The 20391-nt window shown below is 36.3% G+C and overlaps 1 protein-coding gene across 1 annotated transcript in view; it reads right to left on the bottom strand.

Annotated features, from left to right (window-relative positions):
• ZNF277 (zinc finger protein 277) overlaps positions 1–20391 on the bottom strand; it is a 117105-nt gene that overhangs the window by 45679 nt on the left and 51035 nt on the right. The window contains exons 2-4 of the mRNA XM_007469734.1: positions 9030–9231; positions 1293–1381; positions 943–1025 (exon numbers count right to left, since the gene is read on the bottom strand). Of these exons, the coding sequence (XP_007469796.1) occupies positions 943–1025; positions 1293–1381; positions 9030–9231 (374 nt within the window). The remainder of the gene's footprint in view (positions 1–942; positions 1026–1292; positions 1382–9029; positions 9232–20391) is intronic.

The raw sequence follows: 20391 nt of genomic DNA, 5'->3' as shown, positions 1-20391 counted from the left end.
AGGGAAAGAAGAGAAACTCAGGAAGTCCTGTTTCTTCACTGGGTTTGTTGCTATAGGAAAAGCATACTTTTTCTTATATAAATCAGTATCCAACAACATCATCTCATGTTTACATAATATAATGTGCTTCAGGGGACTTTCTCAAATCTTATGACTTTGGTAGACAGGATTTATTTTCCTCCTAGATCTCTTGAGGATTTAGCAGAAACACTGAAATCATAGTTTTCTTTCACAACATATCTAGCCAAGTCCAAATACAGGGAACACTTATAAGTAACCACTAAAGGAAGAGCAAGTCATTTTCAAGTAATAGTTGAGATTTAGTGACAAATAATGGAAAACTGGATACTTTTAAATAAAATTACTAACTTCAAAAAATTAACCAATTTCTGTTCAACTTCTGAAAATGAAAATTTTCACACCTGTATATGCTGTTATCTTTTTAAAAGACTAAAGATGCTGAGATTTTCAAATCAGCTTCCTTATCGTTAAGGCTGAAAATGAGAAAGACTATTATGATCAAACTATATGCTTAATTCATAAAGGGGAACAAAAGAAGTGCTAGTGCATAGCACATTCCAGGGGGAGAAAAAAAGTTAATCAATTCAACTCAATTTTAGCTGAGGGCATTCTTCCACGATTGCTGAACCCTAGCATGTGTCAGGCAGCTAAAATTACACTAAAATGTGTAAGCTCTGTTGTTATTTTAGAGATAATCCAGGAAGCAAAACAAAGCCAAAAATTCTCTCTGCATTTTTAACATGAAATGCTTTAATCTTCAATCAAGTGTCTACCTTTCCTGTTTTAAGATCTTTATGTATTATCTCCTCTTTTGTGTATGTTTGAAAGTTTCCAGAATAAAAACAAACAAAAAAGGGCAATAACAAAAATGATTTTGTATGTGTTTCCAACACACTGCTCATTCTTTAAAATAACTCTTACCAGTCTCTGCTTCTGAAGTTCTTCTCTAAGTATTCTATCTTCTGGTAAAACATCACACAGCAAAAAATAATTGTCTTGTTCTTCTGTTGAGAGATCAGGAAAATAAATAAGAAATGATATTTATCACTTTTTCAAAAAAAATTTATCTTTCTTAAGAGAAATATATCTATCTATGTCTATGACGATCTCTCTTCTGGTATATAGTTCTGTTTTAGCTTTACTGAAGTTATACAACATGAACAGAGCAATTTAATTTTAGCTATTATTTTAGAGAATTATAATTTAAGAAAGATTATTCCTTTGAATTTTTGGATTGCAGGGAAAAGATGGTAGTCAAGATGTACACTTACCAAATGGAGCTGTGGAATTGATTCTTATCACACTACAAAAATCTGTAATGGGCTGTTCAGTGAACCTTTTCCTCCAATATGAAATGTACCTTAGAACAATCAAAAAGAAAGAATGGTGAGAAGACTCAATACACTACTTACTTTAGAATGGTAGGATTTTATAAGAACATTTAATTACCCTAAAGCAATAAATCAAATGTTGACTAAAAACTGCTAGCTAGAAAATTTGTACATAGAAAGGCTGCAGAGCATTGTAGAAATATGAAATAAATATTTAATGAAATGACATTACCCTGTAAAGGCATGAAAATGATTAAATTTTACCATCCCTAAATTCAATAAAGAGACATATGGAAAAATTAAAATGTATTATTTTTATGTGATAATGAAGTTTTCTTGAAATCACATCTAAGTTTATATGAATTTAAAATGCAACAATGATTAAATAGGCTTTATCACACATTTTCCAATAAATTGAAAGTTAGGTGGTTATCTTATACATCAAAAGAACAGATCATGATAATGCAATGAGAAGTCAGTCTAAATTCAATATCTATATAACAAGATAGAACAATTCCATACATCCACACTGCGTCTGAAATTTAGCTTTTAGAAAAACAGCCAAGCTTGCAATTCCTGTATCTAATGAGCTGAGTTAGAAGAAGGACATTGGCTAAAAGTAAGAGCAAAGCATAACACCCAGACCTGCATTATTTGATGAAAGAGGGAGTAAGATGACAGGATTCAACAAGCTGTTCATCTTTCCATTTATCTAACAAGATTTATATTGACAATTACAATCTCATTTATCAAAGAAGAAGAAGAAGAAGAGAATGTGATCTGCTTCAAGGGGGAAAAAGGAAATGGAAAGGTTGACTCTACAGCTGACAATTTATCAGGCTACATGTTGATGGATAAAGAAGGAAACTTACAACAAAGGATCAAAACCTGCACAAGAGATGGAACTTAGTTAAACAAAGCACACAGAAAGAGTATATTTAAATGGCTTGATATAGCACCTGTGTCCTGCACATAGCAGGTCCACACTAAATGTTTTAAAGAGGTAGAAGAGCATTTGAAGATTCCTGTAAGGTTCTCTAAGTAGTTCTCCAGCTCCCAATATTTTGACTCCTTTTGAATCTCTCTTTTTCTTATTTTCCCAACCCATGGTGCTCTATAGAAAGGGCATTCATTATACATTAGGAAAAAAAAATGTGCCGGGAGAGAGGTCTGAGAGAAAGAGAGAAACGTGACATGAACTAATATAAAACATAAATGGATGACAACACTGAATATAGAATATATAAGTAAAAGAAGTAAAAGATGGGCTTCCCTGGTGGTGCAGTGGTAAAGAATCCGCCTGCCAATGCAGGGCACACGGGTTCGAGCCCTGGTCTGGGAAGACCCCACATGCCATGGAGCAACTAAGCCTGTGCGCCATAACTACTGAGCCCACGTGCGACAACTACTGAAGCCCGCGCACCTAGAGCCCATGCTCCACAAAAAGAGAAGCCACCGCAATGAGAAGCCCACGCACCGCAACCAAGAGTAGCCCCCACTCGCCACAACTAGAGAAAGCCCATGTGCAGCAGCAGACCCAATGCAACCAAAAATAAATAAAAATAAGTAAATTTATAAAAATAAAGAAGTAAAAGAATAATGTATAACAATAGAACCACATGCTTTAGCTCTTCCTTCTCATGTATAACCATGCTGGCAACCTGGATGGGTAAGAAGGGGTAGAACTCTTTCCTTATAAAACAGTGCTAGACCTTATTTTAAGAGATCTGAAAATGATGTATCTGAGGCTCCAGCTCAGCCTCAAACCATAAATACTATAAATGATGAACCATGACCCTATGTCTAGCTCCCTGGCTCCCACATTAGAAGTATCAGAGCAGAAGGCATTTCAGGTCCATCAGAGTACACAAAAACAGGAAAAGCACCTACAAAAGGCTGACACGTTATTCCCTTTGCCATCCTGGCCAGCTTCAGCACCCTCCACTCCCCAGTTATCTTACACAGTTACTCTTATTCTCCTCTTTTCCATTCCCCACTAGTTGCTTTTCCTTCCCCTCCAGGGGAAAAAGAAAAGGGAGTCAAGTTTTATCTGGAGTTTCCTCATGGCTCCCACTAGAATACACCAAGGAGAGGTTCATCACTCTTGATTACTACTCCACTGAAGGCTGTGTGGGTGCCACCCTCTGGAGAAAACAGAATAGTTGTTGTCAGCCCTTTATATTATTTCCACTATGAGCCTACAGTTCGTTAAAAGGCAGTGATAATTACATGAAGCAGATGACCAGGTAAGAGCAGATACTAGTGACCTGACTGTCCTTTGAATTGTCATTGACTAATTCTTTAACAGAGTCAACACAATAAGAGTCTCTTATCTGCACAGATCTTGAGCTAGAAGTAGTTGTGCTTTTTAAATTAAGACGATGGTCCAACCCTTGTGGTTGACGTTTTATTAACTGACTCCACCAGCCCTGCAGGCAACAGGGAAGAGAGAAGTAGGGACTTTGCATTCAGAGATATGAACCTGAATTAAAAGATTTTTTAACCTTTCTGACACTCAGCTTACTCATTTGCAAAATGGATTGTTGATAATTAAACAGAATAACACATGTAAAACAGTGTCCACCATGCTGGGTGTTTAATAAATGAAAGTTATTATTATAAGAAAAAGTAACATATTTAGATAAGATTAAAGTAGTAAAGAATTTGTTTATTCCAGAGAAATATTGGTATCTAAAACAACAACAAAAACAACAATGATAATGTTTCATCAAACATTTAATGAGCAAGTTAAAATAGTTATATGAGTAGTGTCAGAGGGCACACACAAGTGGCTGAGGCGGGGAAGAGTAGAGTGATGATGATGATGGGGATCAGAAGGATATCAATTATTAGCAGCTACCATTACTGAGACCCTACCTGCCCAAGGTCACATAATTAGAATGTTAGAATTGGGATCTGTTGTCTCCAAATCCAAACTCAAGTCTTCTACAACACAATGCCTCTCGTGTCACGTGAGGACCAATCTACACAAGAATTTCAGAAAAAGGCAGAAACAGGAGAAAGCCTCTAGAATTACAGTTGTAATGGATACCTGAAGAATTTTCTTCCTTAGAGACCAAGGAGAATGCTTTTTGACATGGCAAAACTGAAGTATAGACATGAAGTCTGAAGGGAGAGGGAAGGTCTTCCCTTTCTGAAAAGCATACTACCTAAAAGCAGCTCTTGGTCTGAACTGCTCCTAACTCCCTGCCCAAGTATTGAAAGTTGACACCAGCTGTTTGGGGCTGTTGAATTGGAACTGCTTGACTAGGCAAAAGGTACAGTGCCTACAGAGGCACTGATTCCTCTGATGTCCTGATTCTAAAAGTCAATGGCTCTTAGTCTCTAAGGACTTGCATGTTGGGTCCTATTCTCCTTGATCTTTGAAGAGAAGGTTCCCATCACGTATTTGTTTTGTAATACAGTTTACCTCAGTGTGGTAGGCACAAGGGAAATGATTACTAACATCGGCTGACTTAAAATCATGGGGAGATTCTGTCTGACAGAACCTCAGTTACCCTCTTCAAATAGTTAAGGCGTCCAATGGGATGAAGAGACAGAAGATACTGTTATATGCTCATGTCTGGTAGTCTTTACATTGGTTAAAAGCTATTTTATTGCTCCATGAACAAGTGGTCATGAATTCTGGAAAGGATGTTTTTCAGATACCATCTCTTAGAGCATCTCTGAGATGCTGTTAGGTAGCTTCTGGGGGAAGAAGGATAAAGCAGGTAATAGGCCAGTCCAATAGGCAAAAAGGTGTCATCTGAGTGGTCTCCTCCTGACCAAACGCTGGGTGACAATAACATCAAATGGAAAAAGAATCATGTTACAAAAGCAAAGTACAACCATAAACTACCATATAACTTAAATATATACAATTATGTATCATATCTTATTGTGGTATACTATATAAATAGATCTGAACTGCAACAAACTTTTGACCTAAGTCTAAATTTAAGATGTATCCTAGTTATCACATAATAGTACTTTTTTAGTTTATAATTAAAATTAAGAGGTATCAATATATCCATTTCCCTGTGGTTGGTAAAAGCATTCAGATAAACTGTATTCAATTGAGAGATGTCTTAAAGATAGCAGATGTTCAATACATGCACTGGTGGCACGTTTTCCCACCCACTAAAATTTATTGTTCCATGTTAAGAAATCATTTAGTACTTCGTCATTTTTTCCTACTTCTTTTAGTTTGTTTAAAGCAACCACTCAATATATAAAGGAAGCCAAGAAATAATATGTGGTATGAACCCTTTATTTGGAGGACAGTTATCACAGCATATCATATTTTATTAAAAAGCCATAAAAGTAATTATTAGGTCATCAGCAAATACTTTCTTTTAAAAGAACTTTAATCACATCTCACAAGAAATCCTTGTAGTAATATCATCTTGCCTGCCCAGCTCCCCATTGTAACTGGTGTGCTTATTGACAGAAGCATAAAGATTTGAGATACAATTGTTAATTAAGTAGCACTGAATGAGTGGACTCTAATATAGAAAGGGGCAAGAATTAAGGAGTTAACATTTTTCTTCTGGAAAAATTTTATCTACTGAATAAAGCTAGCAAGTAGCTCAGTATAAATAACTATGTTAATAAATGGCTCAAAGGAGAGACTTTTACTTTTGTTTTTGTTTTATTTGCTCTCAGAAAATTTTACTGTTACTTTGCTCCAATGAAGAAAATGTTAAATATATTTAAACGGAAACTTTAGAGCTTATTTCTTACAAAGGACAAGGTAAGTCCATCTGTTATCTATTATTTATCGTCTTTATTACTTATTGTACTCGGAAGCAACAACTCCTCTCTGAGAAGTTTTATATATATATAAGAATTATTCAACCTATTAAGTAGTTCTGAGTGAATTAACTCATGCCAACTGAACCTCTCACTATCCCTCCCTCCCCTCAATAACTGCTAAGGAAAAGTCACATAGGTTGTTACATAATATTGAGCAGAGTTCCCTGTGCTATATACAGTAGGTCCTTGTGGAACCTAAATGGGAAAAGAATTTGAAAAAGAACAGATACTTGTATAACTGAATCTCTCTGCTGTACACTGGAAACTAACACAACATTGTTAATCACAACATTGTTAATATATTAAATGGTATTTAAAAACAACAAAGTTTAGTCATATCCATTCCTGGTCAGTGTGAATTAATCACATTTTTACTTCCTGAGGGTGAAACTTTTATTTAATCAGGAGGAGGGTTGACAAGGACAGTCTAGGTTTCCAAATTTAAAGTACATGTTAACTACACACTTTATTTAGAAAGCACTTATATCAGCCATGCATTGTTTTCTTTTTAATTAAAGCATCCATTTTATTACATAACTGCATTTATAGTGTGATTGATCTCAATATTTAATTATTAACTCCTAAGCCCTGAGACCTAGTAAGTAATTTGATTTTCCTGCCCACATACAGATGAGATTGACAACAATGATAAAAGAGAGATTGATTAGTACAAATATAGCCACTTAGCCATCATACATAAGTACAAAGGATAAAATACGAACTGATTCAGACATTTCTCACAGATTTTAGAAGAGAAAGAAAATCTTAACATTACTCAATTATCACTGGTTGATCATCATATTTTCCTGCAATTCCTGAGGGAGAATTTGCATTTATGTGGTAAAAAAGAGTAAAAAAAAAAAAAAAAAGTTTTACATCAAAGAAAGGCCAAGTGATACAAAATTTATAAAAGAATAACTCATTTGATAGTCCTGTCAATGGTTATTTGAAGAAAAGAATTCAAAGCTCTCTAGCCTAAGAAGTGTCTAAAACAAAATCGACAGATCTGACCACCTATAACTAGGTATCATATAAGAGAAAACTCCCAGAATACTCCCCAAACACACACATGTGTATATACATATATACACACGTATAAATTTTAATTGAAAATAAAGAATAACGAACGAGGATGAGAAGAACGAGGATGAGAACGGTCTGAAAGCATGTAAGAATTAGTTTATTCCAGTAGTTGGTGGCACGTATCGTTCATATAACTCTCCTCCCCTACTGTCTCTGCCCCCTAACCATACAGCCCCAAAGTCTACTCACAAGTAGCAATGCTGAGTGCATATAAGGGGCCATAACAGAGAAGGCACACAGCAGACATTCATTATTGGTGCTATGCATCTGAGAAGGACAAGAAGGGCTAGGGAATAACTAATATTACCCCTTTGAGCACTGTGGCTATTTGCCCTTAAAAACAAACTGCCATTCTAGACGTTTAGAGTACTTAGAAACTTAAATGAAAATTTCTCAACAAATTTTACAAACGATAATTAGGTCTTCAGACCAGCATAAATGCCTATTGAAATCTTAAGCTACAGTTGCAGGAAGCTAAGACTTCAAAGATATCTTTTGGAATCAAAATATAATTAAAAATTTGGCTACCATTTATTGTGTATAAAACATATCTCAGACACTGGTGCTCTACATGCCCTGTTTTATATAATGCTCAATAATATTATGAGGGCTGGTGTTACCCCCGTTCTATAGATGAGAAAACTGATGCTTAGAGTGGTAAGTAGCTTGCTGGAAGCCATGTGGTAATAAGAAAGTCACCGAGTCTGCATTCAATCCTAGGCCTTCCAGGTTTCACAGTCCACTCTTAATAATACAGGTTGCTGCTTGCAAAACCCATTCTAAGAAACAAGTTGCTTGCTAAGAATAATGTGGTCTGGGAGATACAGAGTTTAGATGCAGGGATTTTATAATATCTGGGCTACTCTAACGTTTTGTAGGGAAATCAATGCAGAACATCTCAAAATGGGACCCTACCAGATACACCAAAATATGTGCTTTCAGTAACTATACAAAGCCAGTTAACTATACTGATATTGTTTATATGGAAAATGATTCCAAATTTCAACTAATAATGACCTGTACATAACTACTCCACTATACCTGCGTAAGAGAAGGCATTTCTCTTAGACAATCACTACCAAGAATTATTCTAGAATTAGTGACTATAATTAGCTCACTTTGGGGGCCTGGCTGTATAGGTCAGGTTCCTACATTTCACACATGCCTAATGTTGGCAGTTCCTCAACTACTCACCTCTATCTACTCTTCATCCTCTTCCTCTAAGTACCTCAGCCACTGACCTTAATTGCTGTCTACTCTTATGGCCCTCTGGCTTGTTGAAAGACTCAATATTTTCCTGGTTTTCAACCATATAACAGCTTTTAAGCTGACAGTTGTTTGGATGATAAGCTTTTGGCTTAAAAGGCTCCAAGTATCTCTTTCCCCCAAAACTGCCCTTTGGGTGGCCTTTTACCAAGTCTATTCTCACCTTTCTGGAAGAACTCACTTAGTTGGAGAATGCATATGTCCTGAAACATGAAAAGAACATCAATCTGATAGAGATCAACAATGTCCAAAATTTCATGGAATGTGGTAAAGGGAATATTATTGACTCTTTGGAAAGTTGGTCTGCTTCCAGAATTTGTAGGACATGCAAAGGTATGTGACATTTTCAAACATAACTTACACACTCAAGAAGGCAAATAAGTACAAAGTTTAAAAAAGACTAAGGTGAAACCTGATAATATGAATTTTCATATTTCTATAGGAATAATTTTATATATGTTATACCTTTAAGAAATAATAAACAATTCTTTTATGGATAAAAACAAAATTTACCTTTGGAAATCAGCAACCAACTTAACATCAGCTATGACAGTCTTATGTTCAATGATCATGTGCTTCAGAAGTTTGTCTTGTTCATCTATAAGAAAATGTTCTTCACAGAAAATACAAGGCACAGATGGAGAACCTTCTAAACTGGTGGTGCCACCTGGACTTTCTGGCAGGGAAAGCGGCTCCAGGATACAATCCTTACTGTCTGGGAGAGACAAAAAGAAAAAGAAAAAAACAGCTGAAATCAAAAAGAAAAAGAAAAAAAAAAAGCTGAAATCAACTCTCTTTAGAAGGATGATTTCTCACCTCCTGCATTAAAAGGATCCTAAAGATATTTACATAATTCCAAAAAAGAAAATACACAGTACCAGAGAGCAGAATACTTTATTACCATTTACCAGAGGCAGGGAGTATAACAAAGCAGCTCAAACTCCCCATTTGCCAGCCTGAATTGGGAAAACCCACTTCTCAGGACAGCTGTTCAAGCCTTCTTCTTGGATACCGGCCAATGGCAGCAAATCTAGGGGTACTTGGAGGGGGAAGGCTGCAACACACTGGGTTAAGGTTCTAAGGCCCATTTGTGACCTATGGCTGAAAGTCATCACGCTGGGAGGCAAATGGTATATATTGAGGCTACAGGTGATGCCAGGACAATCTTTTAAGCTGCTTCCTGTTACACCTGCAAACTCTTTCCTGTTTCTGATTATTTGTCACGTGTGAAGAAGACAGGTCTCATATTGGGTTAACACAGCATGTGCTGGGTGGCCCAGGTGGCAATTTTTGATGTTGATTTATATCTATCATTTGATTATATAATAATGTATCATAATTCAAGTTCTTACAAACAAAGAGATGAATGCTCAATTACTAGACATACATGCTAAACATTTTTCTTGTCTACCCTATTACTTTTCCTAACATCACCTATAGTATCCTTAAGAGTTGAAGTATGTAAGGTATACAGCTCTGAATTCAGGGCCTCAAACTATAGCCAGTGTGTCAGGAGTCCTCTTCAGTCTTCTAGGGTGGAAGGCTGGACCTGTCACCTTATGCAGGCTACTGAGTAGTCAGCAACAAGGTAACTAGCGTAAGGCATTTGGCATCTGAGGAAGGGCAGGAGACCTTCTTTGGAAAGAAAGACAGCTATTTCACAGACAGCAGTTTTCGAATTAGGTTACTATTAATTCTACTGTTAAATTTTATTTCTTATCTTTATTTTACTTTACCTATTTCTAAAGGCCTTCTTAATTGAATAATTAATTGAATCAGTTACTGGTACACTGCTGACCATGGCCTAAGAACTGGATAAATGATGTAAGAGGGCAGCATTCATTCACTCACTTAACAAAAATTAGCTGAGTATCTACTGAGTTTTTTCCTGCTTGACTTTGCATGACACCATTCTTACCATCAAGGCCTAAGTGCTTGAAATTTGTTTGAAGGTACAGATAAGTTAAAAGGATAAAGAGAGAGAGAGAATGTATAGGATTTATGGGAGCATGGGGATGCAGCAGTCACCTAAGTGAGCTGGAGAGGGAACGTGTCCCATAAGGGATGTCCTGTAATACATCACTCATAATAAAGTATGCTAAATCAAACTGTTTATCTTAGTTACCTAAAATTATTAAATACCTGGAAAGAATAAAACAGGGTACACATGACAATAGGGAGAATATCAAAAATATTTAAGCACTTTAGAAGCACTATTAGTAAGACTGGTGTGTTACCCATTATTATAATCATTAAATTAGGTAATAAAATCAAGGAGTTCTGGAATTCTATAGCTCTTTAGTTGCAGGATATATTTTTCAGTTATAGGTTAAGTTCTGCAGGAACTTAAACCTGCATGTGAAAAATAGGATGGGGAAAGAGGTAAGTGATATATTTATGAAACTCTGTAATAATATTTTACATTCCCTAGAATAGGAAAACAAAAGGCAGCATATTCTAAATAAATGTTAGTAACATTACCTGCCATCTAGGAAATAACAAGCACTGTACTATATTCTTCTTCCCAAATTTGACTGAGGTATCTGTAAATTCATTTTTCTTAACTGAAGAAAGCAAACACTATATTAATAATCACCACTAATAGCAAGAACTAACCTTACTAGGTGTTTGCTATTTGTAAATTACCAGCAAAGTGTTTTAGGGCACTTTCTCAATTAATCCTAACTACCTTATTTGATTAGTACTATTACAACCTCCATCTTCCAGATGAGAATTGAGACTTAGAAAAGTTAAATAATTTCCCCAAGTCACAGTGTTAGTAAATGGCCTAAACTTACTAATTTGAGCCTAAATTCAAACACTACATTTTTCTGCCTCCAACCCCAAAAGGCAGTTCCTCAACTGTGTTTCTTGTTTAAACTATGTTCAGTGCTGTTTTGAATTCATATGTACTTATAAGTCATACTAAATTTATATGCATTCTGCCGTGTCCTGCAGCCTCCCCCATACCACCTCCATCAGCAACTCTTACACCTCAGTAGCCCACATCCTTCAAAACCACTGGGTACTCTACCATTGTCTTCTTTCCTGCGACTTTACTGCAAACTCTCTACTATTCTTCTGTGGCTCATGTCTCTTCCCTTTTGTTTGTTCAATGCCAGTTTCTCTTTTTTCAAATTATTCCTCAGAGAAGGGACCTAAATGTTCACACATACTAGAACCAAATTGCTTATTGTCACTGTAAGGGTATACAGGAGCAAAATCATGAATCTACAGATTTCATGTATGAGGAACTTGTGGTTTGAGAGGTACTAAGTTGAATTTGGGAACTTGAGTTGCTATACATCCATAAAATTAAAAAATTTAATAGAAAAAACATTTTTAGATCACAAGATTCTACAATTTTCTCCTGATTCCATAATCATTTAGGATTGTGTTCAAATTTATAACAGCATTGATCCTAAGAAGTAATCTGTTTACCTTCAGACTGTCAGTCTCTGGAAGACAAGGTGAGTCCTGGTCATCTTTATTTATTTGACACAAATACTGTGTATTATTATCCTACCATGAGTACCCACCATCACTGTGTTTACTTTGTGCCAGGCATTGTTAAGCACTTTACATGTACAGTATTAATTCAATTAACCCTTACAGTAATCCCACGACAGAGTCAATTTCTACTCTTATTTTACAGTTGAGGAAACTTAGTCACTGAAAGGCTAAGTGACTTGCCCTTCAGATAGCTAGTAAGTGGTGGAGTCAGGATTTGAATCCAAGCAGTTAGGCTCAAGCATTTGCACTCTCAACCTATACCTAACTCTAAGGAGTTTAGATCTTGCCCTATAGGAAGAAGGATTTCTCCTGTTTTAAACTGATATGGGGAGAATGGATTGGAAAGAGGCCAAGTCTAAAGATGAGGAGACCGACCAGTTAGGAGAATACTGCAGATGTCCAAGTTTGAGAGCTTTTCTGAAGCAGCAGTGTTAGCAGTGCTTAGAAGAGAGGAACAGAGAAGAGTCTACAGAGATGAAACTGACAGTTCCTGATTAATGGCTGGCCACAGAGAGTAAAGAAGGAGATGAGGAAGACTCCCAGGTTTCTGGCTGGAACGACTGTATGAATGGGGGTACCAGTCACAAATCTAGAAATACATGTAGAGAAGCAGGATTTTTGTTTTCTGAGAGGGATGGATAATGAGTTAAGTTTTAGATAGCTCAGGTAATCTGCTCAGAATTTAGATATTCCTGACAGGGCTTGTGGACAAAGGCAGCAGTAACTGGTGTCTCATGCGATGCACCTGTGCTATTCTTTGTGTTTGCCAGCTGTCCCTCACTCTGTTCCCCCCGCCCACTCGCCCCACGGCTGCTTGTGGGGCTTGACCTACTCCATCTCTCCATGCTCAACAATACAAATATCTCTATTGTAATTAATTGTTTTCATGTATATCTCTGCCACTAGGGTAGTCTAGTGAATTCCTCAAGGTCAAGGACTAAGTCTTACTTATTTTCAGGTCTCTGGTATCGATTATACAGTGCCTGAAACATAGACTGTATTTGATAAGTGTTTGCTGAACAAAGAAATAAAAGAATGAATAATGGACCCGAGGTACTTACAACTAGAGTTACACCTTTAACTCAGTTTCTAGGTAAATTCTATTTTAGGGAACACCTGTGGCTGTCTGTCTTTAGGAGAACTTTCTCTGCCCAAGATTGAGAGTAGTCCAACTATAATTATAGCCAGATATTCAGTCCTGTGGGCCTTGGTGTTAATAGGCCCACTGCTAATTAATAAATAATGATGTAAAAATCACATTGAATTCTGAAATAACAATAAATAATATTGAGTGTAATAAAAGTATTTCATCTTTAATTAGGGATTTCAAAATTATTTTTAATTTTTCATGTAAAGATACTCTCTAGTACACAAGGAACAAGCATCATTTGGAATGCTGAGTCAGTTATAACCACTTCATCTGAGGATGTTTCTGTGGGATAGACCCCAATCCTCTGTATATATTTTACTTTAGAGCACTGACTTCCAAATTAAGTTTCATCACCTGGGAGGCTTTTTAGAAGTACTGATTTCAAGACCTTATTGTAGACAGAGGAACTGTAATTTTTACCAAGCAGTAGTCTCTACACTGAAGCCTGGGAATCAATGGTTCAGAGGATGATCACATGGGGACTGTGGGTCTCCTGATCATATATATACAAGAGTGTGGATACCTTGGACTCATGGAAAAATCCATGTTAGGTGACAATGCCTTGTGGCAAAGCTAACTTTATAGTGTAGTCTGTCCTAGAGAGAGCCCCTCAAATGCTAAGCGCTGTGTCAGCAGAGGAAACTCAGTAAGATCTAACAGTTTATTTCCAGCTGTCACCACAAGAATCATATCTACATCTTACCACATGGTAAAAAGACAACAGACGCAGAAATACGTAATTCTTTGCTACAAGAACTTTGAACTCTAAAAGGCCAAAGGAAGTAAATTATATCTAGCTCCTTTCAACAAAGAGGCGAAGTATCTTGGAAATTCTGCTTTGGCTCAAAATCTGCTTCACACATTTGTTACAAATTAACAACAAATTATCTGCTCTAGTTCTCACTTTGAACAGCAACTGTGTTCAAATGAACTGTAAAAAATACCACTCCGAAAGAGCTGAGTTTTTGAGGAGATCCTATGCTGATTATAAACAATTTTATTGACTCTGGGTAAGATTCTCAAAGTGTCAAATTATTATTCTAGGGTAGTGCTTTTCAAAGCTTAATGTGCATATAATCACCTAGAGATTTTGTTGAAATGCACCTGATTCAGTAGGTGTGGCGGCCAGGGAACTGTGCCAATCAAATCTCTTGCTGTTGTGACCATAATGCAAAGAAGGCCTTGGGCGCTGTGCTCTGAAATCCCACTTGCACTGAAGCCAAGCTTTCCATACACTGATTTCATTAAATGATTGGAGGCAGCAGAAATAGCAAGGCAGACTCATTCCTGTGAGAGATGGAACTTCACTGACATGGGACACTGGCTGGAGGACTCCCCACTGGCTTGCCAGAAACTTGCTTAGAACTGTGCTGTACTCTGAGCTCCTACACAACCCTCCTTTCCCTCTTTCCTTCACACAGGTCAGACCTACCTCTCCTTTTTCCCTCTGGCGTCTTCCCTAACAAATCTCTTAAACGTCAAATTCCATCTTAGTGTGTGCTTCTTGGAGTATATGAACTAACAAAGTTGGCCTAAGAGGTAGACAGGATTGAAATTCTGCATGTCACAGTTCCCATATGTTGTCAGCCCACTCATCCACAAACCACACTTTGAGTAGCAAAGTTCTATCTAGGGAACAAACCAGTCATGAATTCATAATATACCTATATGCTAAAATAGGCAGCTCTAGACTTTGCAATATATCATTACTGCCAAACAAACAGCTGGCTGCTGGTGCTTTGAAGAAAAAATAAGAAGACTGAGGTTTCTGTCTCCCTTAAGTTGAATGAGAGAAGAAAAGCCCAAATCAACAAATAATTGATAAGAACTTTTACAGCATTCCATCGTAAGGAATTGTAGAACACCTCACACATCATTTCCCCTTTAAAGAAGTCCCTGCAACCTGCTTTGCACATTATCATCACACCACTACTGAAACTGTGAAAACGAAGCAGTAATTTGGTGATATACTCAACCCAGATAAAATTGGTTTAGTTGCTACTGTCTCTCTACATCACACTCTGATCATCTAATTGATATCTATCATAAAAACTGGAATATCGAGATAGGTGGAGTGTTTTGGTTTGTTTTTACTGTTTTAATTCTGAAAACACTGTAAACATACTCTAGCTTCCAAAGTAAACATTTCCTTTACATTTGTTCTTTATATATATTAGTGTAATTTATTTGATTATAGCTCACTTCTGTATTTTAACAAGTCTGGATAATATTTTCAGGCCTGTTCTCTAAGCTTTTGATCTGACAGATATCATATATTTCCATAGGATTTCAATGCCTAATCAATCTCACTGATTATATGTTGATTTTATTTTAAAAATTAAACTCCAAGAAGGTAACTTTATTTCTAAATTCCTGAGAGTATTTTGCTCTTACACCAAAAAATGGCCTTCTACTTCCTAATCAAGTTAGTTCTTTGATTTCTAAGAGTGGCTCCCCAGCAGATGCATTTGGAAAATTGCAAAGACTAGGTCTAGTCTTTTTAACCATTATCAATCTCTTAAGTTCAGAGTAAGAATATAACACCCTTATTTAATTACCCCTGGGCTAATAATTCATCTTGTAAATTAATGAGGCCCCGAATATAAAAGATTAATTTACTATACTCCTACTAAAAGTGGGAATGTTGGGGGATGGACTTAGATCAGCATTGTTACATAGTCTCAATACCACATTGAGACTGCTGATGAGGCGGTGCTGGATTAGTACTAATCTATACAGCTGGAAAGTTTGCCACTTCCTCTGGTATGAAAACAGTTACATACATAGTCAACCCTTAAACCTAATAAACCCATGCTTGAAAATTTAAGGAGCTAATTTAACAGGCAAAAAGCTATGAAAACTTTATTACAGCATCACCTATAAAGTAAAGTAATGGAAACAACCTAAATGTCATGCAAATGAAAATTGTTCTATAATATCTGGCATATCTGTGCTATGTAACATTATGCATTTGCTATCTGGCAATTATAAACATACATGTACATACACTCAAATACAAGTACAAGGTTTGAAAGAGAATATACAAAACAATGAGATTATGAATGCATTTATTTACCCCCAATTTTTTTAACACCGAAAAATTCTTAAATAAAAAGCATGCCAACTGATGACTTCCAAAATGTGACTGTGACAGATAAGAGAAAGAAGTAGAGCAAGCACCATTTTATTCAGTCACTTTCTAAGTCTTAAGATCTAAGATGAAAAATTTTGATTATATTTACCATTTAAAAATTGAATGCCTATTATGCATCATGTAAATTCTAGATACTAAAAGAAATACAAAGATTATTAATAAAAATTCCTGTCCTGAAGAAATTGTTAGTCTAGAAGAAAATATGAGACAACTGTACAAACAATTATAATACAGGTTAACATATGTGAAGTTGACCATATAAATCAAGGGCTTAGAATAGGGAGGAAAAAAACCCCTTAAAACTGGAGAAATAAAGGGTAGTCATCACAGAGGATTCCTGAAATGGTAAAGAATTCCAGCAAGTACATATAGGTAGTTAAAAAACCAAAATAGCCCAAATAGTGCTAGAGTCTAAGTAAGAAAAAGCTGTAAAGGTAGATGGATCACATGTTGGTGAGCCTTAATGCCAGGCCAAAGATTTATATTTAATTTGAAAGTTGTGAGTAGATCCTGATGGTCTTTAATCGAGGAAGTAACACAGCATATTAAGTCACAAAACAAGTCTCAACAAAAGGAAAACACAAGATACCAAAACCTGTGGGATGCAGGAAAACCAGGGAAGTTTATAGTGGTAAATGAGTATGTTAAAAGAAAAAAAGATCTCCCATAAACAAACTTTGTAACTCAAAGAACTAGCCAAAGAAGAGCAAACCAAGCTCTAATTTAGCAGAAGGAAACAAACAAACAAGATAGGGACAGAAATAAATGAAATAGAGAATAGAAAAAATATAGAAAAAAAATCAACAAAAATAAGAGTTGGTGTTTTTTTTTTTTTCTTTTTTTTTGCGGTACTTGGGTCTCTCACTGTTGTGGCCTCTCCCGCTGTGGAGCACAGGCTCCGGACGCACAGGCTCAGTGGCCATGGCTCACGGGCCCAGCCGCTCCGCAGCATGTGGGATCTTCCCGAACGGGGGCACGAACCCGTGTCCCCTGCATCGGCAGGCGGACTCTTAACCACTGCGCCACCAGGGAAGCCCAGAGTTTGTTTTTTGAAAAGGTAAACTCAAAATCAGGAATGAAAAAGGGAGATATTATAACTGATAACACAGAAATACAAAGGATCATGAGGGGCTGCTATAAATAATTCTACTCCAACAAACTGGATAACCTAGAAGAAATGGATACATTCTTAGAAACATACAATATTCCAAACCTGAATCACTGAAGAAATAGAAAATCTGTAACTATAAGGAGACTGAATCAGTAATGAAAAACCTCCCAACAAAGAAAAGCCCAGGAACAAATGGCTTCACAGGAGAATTCTATCAAACACTTAAAGAATTAGTGCCAATTCTTCTCAAACTCCTCTAAAATACTGAAGAGGAAGGAACACTTCCAAACTCATTTTATGAGGCCAGCATTACCATGATACCAAAGCGAGACAGACACTACAAGAAAATTACAGACTAATATCCCTAATGTATAAAGATGCAAAAGTCTTCAACAAAATACCAGCAAACCAAATTCAACAGCACATTACAAGGATCATACACCATAATCAAGTGGAATTTATCCTTGGGATGCAAGAATGGTTAAGCATATGAAAATCAATCAATATGATACACCACATTAACAGAATGAAAGACATAAATCACAGGATCATCTCAATAGATGGAAAAAAGCATTTGACAGAATTCAACATCCTTTCATGATAAAAACACTCAACAAACTAGAAAAAGTAGGAAACTGTCTCAACATAATGAAGGCAATATATATAAAAAGCTCTTAGTTAATATTTACAACTGATAAAAACTGAAAACTTTTCCTCTAAGATGAGGAACAAGGTAAGGATGCCCACTCTTGCCATTTATATTCAACATAATGCTGGAAGCCCTAACTAGAGAAATTAGGCAAGAAACAAACAAACAAGAAACAAACAAACAAAAAAGGCATTGAAATCAGAAAAGAAGTAAAATTATGTTTGCAATTACATGATCTTGTATGTAGAATACTATAGAGTATACACACACAGAAAAAAATGCTTAGAACTAATAAACAAATTCAGTAAAGTTGCAGGACAAATAACATACAAAAATCAGTTGTGTTTCTATACACCAACAATGAACTTTCTGAAAAGGAAATTAAAACAATTTTATTTACAATAGTATCAAAGAGAATAAAATATGTAGGAATAAACTTAACCAAAGAGGCAAAAAGACTTGTACACCGAAAACTACAAAACACTGATGAAAGATACAAATATAATTGGAAAGACAGCATATGTTCATGGATAGGAAGATGTAAAATGTTAAATTATCCAAACTACCCAAAGCAATCTACAGATTCAATGCAATCTCTATCAAATTCCTTTTGATAGAGGCTTTTTTTTTTTTGCAGCAATAGAAAAAAAAAAACATTAAAATTCATATGGAAACACAAAGGACTGTGAATAGCCAAAACAACCTTGTGAAAGAAGAACAAAGCTAGAGGCCTCCCACTTCCTGACTTCAAAACATCCTACAAAGCTACAGTAGTCAAAACAGTATGTACTCGCTTAATGAGAGATGTATATAGATCAAGGAACAGAATAGAGAGCCCAGAAATAAATCCAAACACATAGGGTCAAATGACCTTTGACAAAGATGCCAAGACTACAGTGCAATAAAGGACAGTTTTTTCAACAACCATTCGTTAAAAAATACTATTATGGGGTAAACTGGATATTCACATGTAAAAGAATGAAACTGGACACTTACCTTATTCCACACACAAAAAATCAACTCAAAATAAAATAAAGACTTAAATATAAGACCTGAACTTATAAAACTCCTAGGAAGAAACTATAGGAAAAAAACTTCCTAATATTGGCCTTGGCGATGATTTTTAAAAATTTTTTATTTTATTTATTTTAACATCTTTATTGGAGTATAATTGCTTTACAATGGTGTGTTAGTTTCTGCTTTATAACAAAGTGAATCAGCTATACATATACATATAACACCATATCTCCTCCCTCTTGTGTCTACATATAACACCATATCTCCTCCCTCTTGTGTCTCCCTCCCATCCTCCCTATCCCACCCCTCTAGGTGGTCACAAACCACTGAGCTGATCTCCCTGTGCTATGCAGCTACTTCCCACTAGCTATCTATTTTACATTTGGTAGTGTATATATGTCCATGTCACTCTCTCACTTTGTCCCAGCTTACCCTTCCCCCTCCCCGTGTCCTCAAGTCCATTCTCTATGTCTGCATCTTTTTTTTTTTAATATGCCTGCATCTTTATACCTGTCCTGTCCCTAAGTTCTTCAGAACCTTTTTTTTTTTTTTAGATTCTATATACATGTTAGCATATGGTCTTTGTTTTTCTCTTTCTGACTTACTTCACTCTGTACGACAGTCTCTAGGTCCATCCACCTCACTACAAATAACTCAATTTCATTTCTTTTTATGGCTGAGTAATATTCCATTGTATATATGTGCCACATCTTCTTTATCCATTCATCCAATGATGGACACAGGTTGCTTCCATGTCCTGGATATTGTAAATAGTGCTGCAATGAACATTGTGGTACATGATTCTTTTTGAATTATGGTTTTCTCAGGGTATATGCCCAGTAGTGGGATTGCTGGGTCATATGGTAGTTCTATTTTTAGCTTTTTAAGGAACCTCCATACTGTTCTCCATAGTGGCTGTATCAATTTACATTTCTACCAACAGTGTAAGAGGGGTCCCTTTTCTCCACACCCTCTCCAGCATTTATTGTTTGTAGATTTTGATGATGGCCATTCTGACTGGTATGAGGTGATACCTCATTGTAGTTTTGATTTGCATTTCTCTAAAGATTTGTGATGTTGAGCATCCTTTCATGTGTTTGTTGGCAATCTGTATATCTTCTTTGGAGAAATGTCTATTTAGATCTTCTGCCCATTTTTGGATTGGTTTTTTGTTTGTTCGGGGTTTTTTGGCGGTACGCGGGCCTCTCACTGTTGTTGCCTCTCCCATTGAGGAGCACAGGCTCTGGACGTGCAGGCTCAGTGGCCACAGCTCACGGGCCT

Source organism: Lipotes vexillifer, unplaced genomic scaffold, assembly GCF_000442215.2.
Source record: "Lipotes vexillifer unplaced genomic scaffold, Lipotes_vexillifer_v1.1 scaffold597, whole genome shotgun sequence".
In the NCBI taxonomy this organism is placed as follows: Eukaryota; Metazoa; Chordata; class Mammalia; order Artiodactyla; family Lipotidae; genus Lipotes; species Lipotes vexillifer.
Note: the sequence above shows the minus strand (reverse complement) of the source record. Positions and strands in the feature narration are given on the sequence as shown.